This window comes from Anas platyrhynchos, chromosome 1 (genome assembly GCF_047663525.1).
Source record: "Anas platyrhynchos isolate ZD024472 breed Pekin duck chromosome 1, IASCAAS_PekinDuck_T2T, whole genome shotgun sequence".
Taxonomy (NCBI): domain Eukaryota; kingdom Metazoa; phylum Chordata; class Aves; order Anseriformes; family Anatidae; genus Anas; species Anas platyrhynchos.
Window position 1 is genome coordinate 88,071,568 of NC_092587.1, and position 11,553 is coordinate 88,083,120.

The 11,553-nt window shown below is 40.2% G+C and overlaps 1 protein-coding gene across 3 annotated transcripts; it reads right to left on the bottom strand.

Moving 5' to 3' along the window:
* Positions 1 to 232: 232 nt before the first annotated feature.
* SLC35A5 (solute carrier family 35 member A5) lies at positions 233 to 11,473 on the bottom strand. 3 transcript variants are annotated; one of them, XM_072044446.1, is made up of 7 exons: positions 11,067 to 11,473; positions 10,182 to 10,280; positions 8,388 to 8,521; positions 5,600 to 5,667; positions 3,479 to 4,274; positions 2,277 to 2,380; positions 233 to 1,125 (listed from the first exon to the last, which is right to left on the bottom strand). In XM_072044446.1, the coding sequence occupies exons 1-6, from the start codon at positions 11,194 to 11,196 to the stop codon at positions 2,312 to 2,314; spliced, it is 1,296 nt and encodes a 431-aa protein (XP_071900547.1). In that variant the 5' UTR covers positions 11,197 to 11,473; the 3' UTR covers positions 233 to 1,125; positions 2,277 to 2,311. The 3 variants fall into 3 exon arrangements, with proteins under 3 accessions (XP_071900547.1, XP_038038222.1, XP_038038223.1); XM_038182294.2 differs by lacking the exon at positions 233 to 1,125 and having other exon boundaries at positions 1,336 to 2,380; positions 11,067 to 11,471; XM_038182295.2 differs by lacking the exon at positions 233 to 1,125 and having other exon boundaries at positions 1,336 to 2,380; positions 10,182 to 10,328; positions 11,067 to 11,204.
* Between the last annotated feature and the right edge of the window lie 80 nt (positions 11,474 to 11,553).

Here is an 11,553-nt window from a genome sequence, read left to right on the forward strand (position 1 = left end):
TAAGGCATACATTTCATGGCAGGAAAGTCAAGAAAATGTTTAAAGATACTCATCTTTGGTTTGATGCTCTATCATTTGAGGTATGAGGCTAATTTTTATGTTCTGACTTAAGGCAAGGCAAAGCTGCCTGCAAAAGGTGATGTAAAAAGCTACCACTAGTAATGCAAAGCAATCTAAAACTAACAGTGCTTTCACTTTTCATGGGAATGTCTGCTAAAGTTGGTAGCTGTGACTGAAAAAGACAATGAACTCAGGCAAGTATATACTGCAAACCTGTATGTAATGGAAAAAAAAGAAACCATCTTACTGCAACTAAGTCTTGAACAGTTTGAACTTTTTTTTTTTTGCATTGAAGTTTCATTTCCCAAAATAGAATATTACACACCAACAAAACTCATGTTTCTGGAATTTACATTCAAATATGCTTTCTTATTCATTCTGTACAAATCCAAACAACCAGGATTCCTTTTGATGAAATGAGCTACCATGGTAGCACAACAAGATCAGCTGTAAAACATTTTTCAGCTCAACATATTTACAAGGTTAGCTCATATAATCAAACCACAACAGTAATTTCACTTTGTGTAATTCTTAATACATGCTAGAAAAAGTTCATACTCCCAAAAAAAAAAAAAAAAGATGGAAGAAATCAGAATAAGAATTTCACATGCGTGGTTTATAACTTGACAGTCATCGGCCACAACTGGAAACAGGCTGCCCTGCTTGATGGATCAGTGACAGGAGGTATGTTAATTAATATAGCAATGAGCCATCAAGACAGTATGCGTAAGTAGGCACACAGAGCCTGGAAAAAGGATGGCAGAGGGGAACAAAGGCAGAACTGTCTTCAGTCCACAGAGAAATGCATCAGTAATTGATTAAGATACGCTGTGGTATGAGGCTCTGACACTGAACTCATTGCATACCTTCATAAGAATTCCTTCGACAGATATCTTTCCATTATCAAAGCCTTGTTTTTGACTGTTCCCTTCATCCTCCAACTTTTAAAATTCCTTGAATTATTTTGAACCCATTTTTCATCTCACTGAAAATACAATCCAGCAGACTCCTCAACAGTGATTCTGAGTTCACCGTGCCTGACATTCCGCAGAATGATTTTGCTCTCTGCAAAAATGAATGCAAACTCTTATCAGTCTGAGTTGTCAGAGCAACAACAAATGGTATCAACACCTGCACCCTCCTGCTCAGTGTTCCAGATATTGCAGGGCATCGTTGCAGCTGCATAACATCCGTTTTCAGATAGTGGCCCCAGTGCAAAATCAGTCTCTCCACACACCTTTTCTAAATGCAATAAAGACCCCTATGATACATTCATACCAAATAACACGCTTTTGTTTTATTCAGGATCTTTCAAAGTGAAGCCACATAAGTTGCCATTAAAATCTACTATTTTCTACAAAGGCATTCCAAATTTCAGTTCCCCCAGACATTTGGGAGACAGGCACACACAAGTCTCATACTGGAAATGTGAGAGTGAAATTTGCTTCAGTCACATCAGAGAATCAGAAAGGACTCCACAGGAGCCAGTACGGAGTTACACTGGTGTAAAACAGGAATGAAAACAGAATTAAGACCATTCAAACTGGAAAAGATTCTCCTAGATTACAAACATGTTGATCCTTCAGACAAATTATCTGATTATTATACATTCTCAGGTCAAGGTTTGATGAGATTGGTTCAGGGGGACTCTCTTACTCAGCAAGGGATATTTCAATGTGAATCACCAAAATACAGTAAAACAGTCAATTCGCCTCTTATTTATGAGGTTATTAGTAACATCTTAAGCCCTGAAAAGAAAACTTAATGAAGCATTTTTACATTGGAAGATGCCAATCAACCCTTATATCACTTCTGCAACGTGGACAAGTTTTATCATCTCTGCTTTGCTAACCAAGGAATTCATACAGGAGCTTGTGCAGTGACTCAGGACAGTCAACTGAAGTGATGAAAGACATACGGTTAGAGTCCAGGACTGCCCTCCAATGCAGCATGTCACCCAGACAACTGTGTCCAGGGTCCAAGCCTCTTCTTGTCCACTTCAGGTATAAACTCTGTTTATTTCAGCAGATTTTGAACTCCAAATTTGCACAGATGGAAAGAGGGAAAACAGCTCTCAAAAATAAATGGCTCAAATTAAGAGCTTGAATGTTTTCCTCATCCATCTCTGACATCCGGACCCAAAGTAGTCTCAATTGTTCTGCAAATGGGAAAAAAGGACCCTTCGCTATGTCAAGGAAACATTAACATTCTCTCACTATGAGTAATAGCATTCCTCTTAGCCAGCTCCACGCTAGAGCGAATCTTCATCTGTATCGATGTCACTGCTTGGTTTGTTCAGTCTCTCAAATTCTTCTCCATCCTACAGGAATAAGAAGAGAACAATGTGAGCAAAAGACATCTTGTTATTGATACATAGAAAGAGGAAGAGAAAGAGAGAAAGAAAAGAAAGTTTATTTATGGTATCTCTGTGATATTAACACCCAGTAATTTACATGTTTTACCAGTATGTTAAAATCTTCCTCTAACATATACATGTTCCTAAGAAACATCTCGTTCATCTTTAATACTTCTTAGTGACTTGTCTCTAAACAGCTTGTAGCCTATCCATTCATCAGGAAACTTGCTCACGTAGCACTCTTTGTTTTTACCACAGATGCTCAATTGTAAATGCTAAAATAGATAATGCCAGCTACCCCAAAAAATACATCTGTATTATTTACTGCTCGTTAAACAACAGTATAAAAGGGTACCATGTAGAAGTTCTTGAAAACATCTCTACCAAGTTTAATTTTTTCTAGAAATAAATGGAGACAGCACTCTCTGCTGGTTGCATCATGTGTAACAGAGCAGATCTGTACATGCAGAACACACAGACATTAGCTCCTTCCCACTCTAACTAATTTCTCAGCTCAATTAAATGAGCTGAGCCTAAAGGCAAGCCCTCTGTGTCATGTTCTAGTTGTTTACATTACTATTCAAATTAAGGCAAAAAAAAAGTACCTGCAGAAAATGTTGTGTATGAAAAAAATCATGTTAAAATGTCTTCAGATATCTTTTGACTTTTGCAGTATGAAGAATCTTAACAAATATATTAATTTCTTTATGCTACACAAAGATTTATCAGTTCTACTTAAGTACAGTTAGTTCCCAGGAGTCAGTTCCAACTTCTGTATGCCCAGGGCCAGTGGACAAATGTATCTGGTCAAAGAAGTTGCAAAAGAGGATTTGTATAAAAGTTGCTGAAGTTGCTCACAGCACTGTCTGTAGTCACGGCAGAAAAGCAACACTTACCTGAGCTTCATGAATTTAAAAAGTGGAATACACAAAAAAAATTCCCAACAATTTTAAAGATTTATGAGTCTGGTCACATGCATAACAAATCTTCCAAATATGCCATGGTGGAAATGGAGGTGAAACAATGGAGAAACCAGAGAAGAGAAGTACTGAAAAGCCTTACCCCACTTGACCTCTCCCACGTGTCTCCTTTGAAGAGCTTGCCCCTTTCCCGCGGAGTGACAAATTCCAGGCCTCTTGGTTTACTGGCATTATAGATGAATATGGAAAGAAGCACCACAGGAGCTTCCAAAAAGAATTCTAAAGAAGGCCTGAAGTCAAAAATGACGAAAGACACTGTGGTGATGATGACAGTGGTGATCTGAGCAGTCATAACATGGAACATGTTGTCTCGGAACTTCAAGATGAAGGCTACGGACAGCCCCAGGAAAGCTGTGACAAATATAAGAGTCACTGAGAAGACGTTGTGCCCATAAAAGAAGCCGCAGTTCCCTATCTGCCTCCGGTCCTTGGCCTGCAGACCCAGCATCAGCCCATTGAACAGCACCCCGAAGGCATACAGTTTGCTGTTCTGCGTGAAGATGCTTTCACCAAGCTGGTCCCCGTCTTTCAAGATCTTTTCGTTGTAGATGTTAGCCAGGGCAGATATGAAGCACTGCACTAGAATAAGCAGATGTCCCAGACTGAGGCGGAGAGGTTTCAGTGCTCCTGCCATGGTGCTGGTGACGTTCCACTGGAAGCTGGGAAGGAAGCTGGGTGCTCCGCAGTTGCCCTTTTCAACACACGGTTCCTCAGGTCCCGTATAAAGAAGGCAGTGGTTAGATGGACTGAAAAACATATTGTGATGGAATCCGTGTACAGCCAAGCTTTGCTGATGGCCTCCAGTTCCCAGAGTCAGGGCAACGATGGACAGGAATAAGATGACCAGAGATGCCCACTGTACCCAAGAGAGTTTTCGCCTAGGAGCAGACAAAAAAGCCACTAACTTTAGAAACACAGCGGCACAAATTAAACAACAAGAGAACGAGCTCTAAAAAACACAGAAAAGACATCATGCCACAGGTAAGGAGATGCAGACAAGTACAAAGAAACATCTTGGGTTTTCGTAATTGACAGGAAAATGTGAAAACGTAGGGTTCTTTTCTGTGGCAAGTAGACCCCAGCCTGGTGATCACAGAAACACAAAAGGGAGAACACACAAAGCGCAGAGATAATTTAAGGGAAGTCTTTCAAGATGGTAGTTCTAGATGCCAAACACGTGACCCCTAAAACAACTATCGTCTCCGTGAACACAGAACACAGGTTTGATGAATTCAAAGAAAGACATTCAAATAATTCTCTTTCTCTGGCAAACCTTCACAACATTTCACTTTTCCCCCATGATTCTGTGCACCTTTCTAATATTTTATGATGCTAGGAATGCAATTTAGAAGACCTAACAATCTTAGCTATTTTATACTTTTTCACCCTGTGAAAAAGAAAACCCTGTTTATTGTGTGAAAAAAAATCAGAATTTTTGAAGATTAAGCAAATGGTGACATCTTGAGATGTAAGCCTAAATAACTAAGAAAAAGCCTTTTGGTCAGACCATCAGATGCTCTTCTGGAATATTAACGCCTGCAGAAAAGGCATCTTTGTTCAAAGTTGAACGCAAGTAACCTTTTAGGTGGAGTATGAAAGCTAAAATCCATTTCCCTGCTAGTCTTTTCTGAATCTAAACCACATCATAAAGAGCACGAGTCAGCTGAAGAACACACAGGACAGAGAAACTGGCTTTTGTCACATGAATAACAAAGAACAGACATACGTATTTACTTGTAAAAACACACAGTTGACCAGAAGCACATCAGGGCTGGCATAATATTACATAATACACCTGTGTCTTTCACTCTTGCACATCTCATTCCTTCTCATTGGGTTACATTTACATTCAATTAGGAACAACAAACTGGCAAGAAATAATGCTCATCGTGTAATATGAAATTTAATGAATAAATGAAGGAACCCAAAACCAGACCTTAATTCTGGCCATTCAACAAGTACATAATCATGATTTCACTCGTTTTCTGTTACAGGTGACCAAATGTAGACACGTAGGAGCTCCTTACAAGCTATTATTTCCAATGTTTTGGTATGCAGAATACAAAGTCATCTCTCATCAAGTTGGCATAGCCATAAGAAAACAGTATTACGGTGCCTATCAGACACAGAAAGAATGTAACATAACCTCTTCATCAGAAAGATAAAAAATTAAATCTCATTTACCTTCATAAGTACTACTTACTTTAGCACTATCCTGAAGAGAAGAGCTGTTGTTATAATGACAAAATTTGAGAAAAGTACAGCCATTGCCTAGAAAAAGAAGGAGAGCAACATTATAGTCCAGACACCATGTTGACACCAAAAGCCCACCAATTTTGAGTGGTCCCCTTTCTGCAAGGTGTTTGGAAAGCATCACCCTGGTGCCGAGTAGCACACCCTTAAAATGAAATTCAAGTCCCACTTCAAAGTATCAAGCAAAGTGTGGAGATTAAGTTTAACTGCAGCAGGAAGAGCTCTTCTGAAACAAAGATGTTAGGAAAACAATCCAGCTGGAAATGTACTTGGCCAAAAAGAAAACTGTTTATTTTTCTGGCAGATCAGTTTCCCCGTCAGGCTGACCACTACGCTGCAAAATCAGCTGTGTCAGCACAAGTGAGAAAGATGCTCCAAAAGGAAATTCTGAATAGGGGAAGGTGAGGCTGCTTCTGATGGCAGCTTGTAGCATCCAGACTTGGGCAGAAAATACACTTTTTGCACGTCAAATGCATCTGCTTTATCAATTATAAAACATAAAGAGATGCTCACCTTGAATTTCATGACAGGATTATCCTGTATAAACAGTATACATATAAAAAATAGGCATCTGAACTCTTTCCTCCATTTCAAAATCAGAGGGAGATTGCTTTTTAGACAATTTTGCACAAAAACATGTACGGATTCAGAAGTGCAAAGTGACTTTATCTTGTACTTTCTTATCTACATGTCCACATTCTCAGGCTCTGCTATTGCAGAGCCTTTCTCATTTATCAGAGGAAAAGCATATGCCCTTTTCCCAACACCTTAGGAGTTTTGTTTGGAATAGATTGGCACTACCTGCTGAATAATAAATCTCATGAAGCAGCATGACAAGGTCTCAGGTAAGCTGAAGACTGACACAAGAAACACCTGCCTAAGAAATCACAGCTTAAGTTTCTGCTTTGTGAAATTACAACTCGGTTAAAAAAAAAATTTAGATGAATATTGTGGAAGAAAAAAAACACTGAATAAACAGATGAATCTGGAACTGACAGAAATTACTCTGGAAAAATGAGGCTTGGTGCAAAACTAATATATAAATGATATGCAAAACGTTCCACATATATTTTTGGTCTCACAGACTAAGCCCCAACCATCTCTGGTAACGTAATATGACCAAAATCTGTAACAGAATAGTTAAAAATGAATTGATTTTGAGTTTCTTTGTTCTCCGAGGCTTCAAGAGACCTCTGCTTTAGGTAAGTACAAATAAGAAACAAATTAACCACAGATTACTATGCTACTAGCTTGCATGCTGGAAGCAAAGTTTCTAAAAATAAGTTTTACCAGTAACAGATTGAGCACAAAAGAGCATACAAAGTTACTGCTGAAGCCTCAGGAGAAAAGATCTCAACAAATCAACTCTATACCTCAGACAACTGCTCACCCAAGTAATTACATAGTCCAAAATCTATAGTTTTAAAAGTCATGTGAAACAAAGTTCATCCAGGCACGGCCACCTTCTTTTAGGCATCCTGCCTCTGCCTTTTCACTTTCAGGGTCTTGAACTCTTTCAAGGTATGCTACCTTACAGGTATTTAGTTATCTCATCTATTATTCATGTCTGTATTACAATTTCAGCTGTCAGTTAAAAGACACCAAAAATTCTGGAAGAGCACACAAGCTCTGAGGGGAGAGAGACCAGTTTTGCAGTGTGTCCGTGTGCAATATACAAGCTGCACATTTCACAAAAAGATCACCTTGACTTGAGCCAAAACAAATTGCTTAAGAAAGCAACAGTGTGGTGTAACCTTTTAAGTATCAGGTTTTGGTGTTACAAATGTAATAGCTGAATTGCCTTCCCAAAGGAGAAAACATCAACTTATATTAAAACATCCAAAATGTTAATTTTCAGTATATTTTTTCCAGCCAAGCCCTATTCCAGACTGTTCCATCCTTGTCAAAAATGTACACCTAAAAGGGCATCATTTTAGAGGAGAAGGCCTGAATGAAAATGAAGAAACATTTATACAAATTTTTAATGTCAAACAAGTGTAGCCATGCTATTTATAGCAAGCACTAATCATTTGTTTTCACCTAACCGGTTTGTGAACCAAAAAGTACCCTAGCATGAAAAAAGAAAGCTCAAAAACTGCATGCTGAGAATCTGTAGATTTATCCAGAAGGCTAAATGTAGCTAGAAGAAACTAGCAATTAAACTTTGTGCTTAAACACAACCACATTTAATGCACAGCAACATAAAAATGTATGTAAATATTGAGATTCAAACAGTTTTCTTCCTTGCTCACTTCCTATTGCTCACCTGCTTTAGCAGGTTACATTTATTTGCTTTTCTTTGGAATTTGCTTTTCTTTGGAAATGGTGAGGAAAGAATGCGAGTCAACATGTGAAGTCACGTACATAAAGCAACAGAAGACAGAAAATTGAGACTCAAATACTAGCAAGATGAGCAAATACATTTAAAAAGAAATACAGAATTGAAGAAAAAGAAGTGTAAGCACCAGAAAGACCTGTCACACTCTTAGGCAGTTCAGCCTATTCTTAAATTATTTAGGATGGAGAAAATACAGAGACCTTCCTCTACTGACAGCTGTAAAACACGGATCATTGGCAGGAAGGAAAAAAAAAAAAAAAAAGGTCTAGCTGAAGATCTAGAGATCATTCATTTACCTGCAAATCTTGCCTTCTCAATGTTACAACTGTAAATAGCTTAAGGTTAATGTTAGCCATTAGTAAGACATCAGAAGATATTAATTCAGTACATGCATACTTACTGGCTGGAGGTAGGTCAGCACATAGAAGACAATCAAGTTGTCCAAGAAGTAAAGAAAGGCAGGAATTGACCATTTCATGGAATTACAAAAATTCTTCCAGGAAAGACATCCAGAGGGATGATCCAAACAACCCTCTGGAATGAAAACAAATTAAGAGGAAAGACATTTTTCTTGTTTTCTTTTAGTACAAGTCTATTCCAAACCCTTTTGAATAGGTACCACTGTTGTGTTCTTAAGAACACTGCTGGACTGCAAAAAGCCTCAGGTACTACAGGTCTCTAGCAACACAGAGGACACACCCAAGGCAGAACACGTAGCTAGAGAGCAATCCATTGCCTATGGGCATTCACCTTCTTGTTTCACCAGAGAAACCATCCAAGAATCCTTTAAACCTCCCCCCCCCCCATGAGAGTATTTGCCCACTGGAAGCAAAAAAGCAAGCATCAATCATTTGCTGAGGGCCAGAAAGCACTCCAGAAAGTCCCCACACAATAGTCACATCATTACTGGGCGATTACTAATCACATCTAGACCTGAAACAATGACTCAAACAGGGGATCTGTTCATATACCACCCAGAGGATGGCCAGTAACATCAGAAATCCAAAATAAATCAGAACTCAGTATATGTAACATACAACACACAATCTGAGTCAAAAGAGAGCAAATGGGAAGAAAGCAGAAGGGACAAGGCACAAAGAATGACATTTCCTTAGGTATTCAGGACACGTGCTTTAGGGTTGTGCCAAACCTTAGACTGGTCTAGAGTTGACAACAGAAGCACTTTGTTAGTACAGATTTAAGATTACAGAATGTTATCTAATCCTCTTCTGATTTAGTTACACACTGAGCTCAGTAAAACTCAGAAATCTGGTAGAAAACAAATAAAAAAGAAAGCAAACTTGAAAATACGCAGTAGCAAAGGACGGCAAACGTTAACTGTATTCACTGTCTCAGGTATTTCTGCATTAAATGGTGGGGTACAATTTTTATTGGCTTGCCAGAGCCATGACTGTTAAACAAGTAAGTGGACAAAACTAGCACTTCAATTTAACAAGTAATAACGTGCTGACTGCACCTGACAACCTCCTCCAACTTAAACGTCTGTACTCTAAAGTATTGCAATGCTAAAAAGTTAGCTTCTCAGCCTTTTTAAATCAGGACAGAAGCTGTAGGAAGGCCCGAAAAGAAATGAGAAAAATAGCCTGCAATACAAAACTGGAAGGTAATGAAGCCTGACGCCACTTTTCCTGTACAGACAGCAGCCCCAAGATTTGTCTTTGTAACAAAGCTACTTTGAATTCTTACATTCAAATGCTGCTTCTGACTGAAATACCACCACACACATAATCCCCTCCAGTGGAAGGTGGTGGCACTTTTAAATAGATGCATTCAGAAGATTGGAAGATAAAGGCAAATCCTTTAGTTAAAGCAATTTATAAAATTCTGTTCAGTCACATCTTCACAGTGAGGTGAAGTACCCTGATGTTGTGCTAAAATTCTTTAAAAAAAAATAAAAAAATAGATTGTGTCTTCATTACGCTATCTAATTCAGCTTATCTATCCTCATTTCAGCTATCATACCAACAACTTGAGAACACGTGAATTTATAGCACAAAGTACAGTTGTAAAAAGTGTTATAATTCTGTATGGAAGGCACAATCCTAGAGAACATTACTAGCAGGACTTTTGCTATACTATTAAACATGAATCTTTTAGTCAAAGTAAAAAAACTGAAGTACAGCAAATCTTAGAAAATCAGTACATCTTAGTTATGTTAAACATGCGTACTTACCTTTTTTCTTAACCCATAGTGCCAGTATCAAACAGAGGAACAATTTCACTACTTCAGAACATATGTTCACCGTTGTAGGAAGGTAATCATACTTGTTATCTGTGGGATTCAGCAAATTGTAGAGAGTACACGGTCAGATTCTATCTCCTGCATTCACAATTAGAGAAGACACTATTTTAACTATTTTAACTATTTTAAAGTCAGAATTTTTGCTACTCCCCATGAACACAAAGGGCTCTTTCAGCACTTCAATTATAAATACTCAGGTTTTGATGGTATACCACTGTCTGAACTCCCCTTCCTAGGTGAAATTCTCCTTCATTTGGTCTCGGATTACAATGAAACTTTAAGGAAGAATTCAGGAAGAACGCTATTTTAAAAATCTAAGGGGAATATTTTCCCCCAGACAGCAAAATGCTATTTTTTCCCTCCAAGGAAAAGGCTTCCAGGATGACACAATATCTTTTAGGATTATACCTGCTCTTTGCTAGTGTGTTTTGCTAATATACGCTGACAGGGGAAGCGTTACAGCAAGACAGTTATAACATGCACACTATTTCTTAATACCTGTTGAGAAACATTGGCCAAGACGTTCACCCCCACCCGTGCTTGCCCAATTTATTTGCTGACAGGCAGCTCCTGAGGCGTTCATTCCCTGCCGCACCTTTCCAGGGACGATCTCCACACGGATCAGACATCTTGCAGCCGCAAGGTGCTACTCTGCCTTAGATCCCGCGACATTTATGCCAGAAACCACGAAATTTATCCCGCTTTATGTAACAACGAGACGTTGGCGCTAAGCTGCGGGCTCGGATTTTGGGGACGCCTCCCCCGAAATGCCCTCGCCCCTCGCTGAGGCACCTTACGCCCCCCGCCCGGCAGTACCTTCGTTGGCAGAATACTTCATCAGGAGGATCCGGCTGGAGCCCAGCGCTATGAACACCCCGCCGAGCAGGAAGGTGGCGGCGGTGCTCCTGGAGCAGGGGGCGAGGCGGCGGCAGCACCTCAGCTCCATCCCGCTGCCCTCTGGGCGAGGCGATCCTAGAACAAGCGGCTCCCTAGGAAGCCACGCAGCCAGGTGAGGCTGCTCGGTGCCATCACACACCAGGGGCTCACGCCGCGAGCCACGCTATCCCCTCGCTTTTGCATTTAGGAGAGGGACGCGCTATGAGGGGGGCCGCCATCATCGCCACCCCGCCCGCCGCTCCCTCAGCGCCTGTCACGGGGCCCCTCCCCCGCGGCGCTGCCACCTCACCTCACCCGCCCCTCCCTCCCCTCGGGGCTCTTGCCCTTACCCCGTTACGTCACCCATGCTGGCCTCGTCCCCCGCGGCGCGCATGCGCGGGGAGGCCCGGCCACGCTTTGCCAGCCC

Excerpts from the sequence above, each read along its gene's own strand:
- SLC35A5 (XM_072044446.1), bottom strand. The coding sequence starts at position 11,196 with ATGGAGCTGAGGTGCTGCCGCCGCCTCGCCCCCTGCTCCAGGAGCACC. Across the intron at positions 5,668-8,387 it reads TGCTGACCTACCTCCAGCCA|GCAATGGCTGTACTTTTCTC; the intron begins GTAAGTATGCAT and ends TTCTTTTTCTAG. Across the intron at positions 2,381-3,478 it reads CGTGGGAGAGGTCAAGTGGG|GATGGAGAAGAATTTGAGAG; the intron begins GTAAGGCTTTTC and ends TTATTCCTGTAG.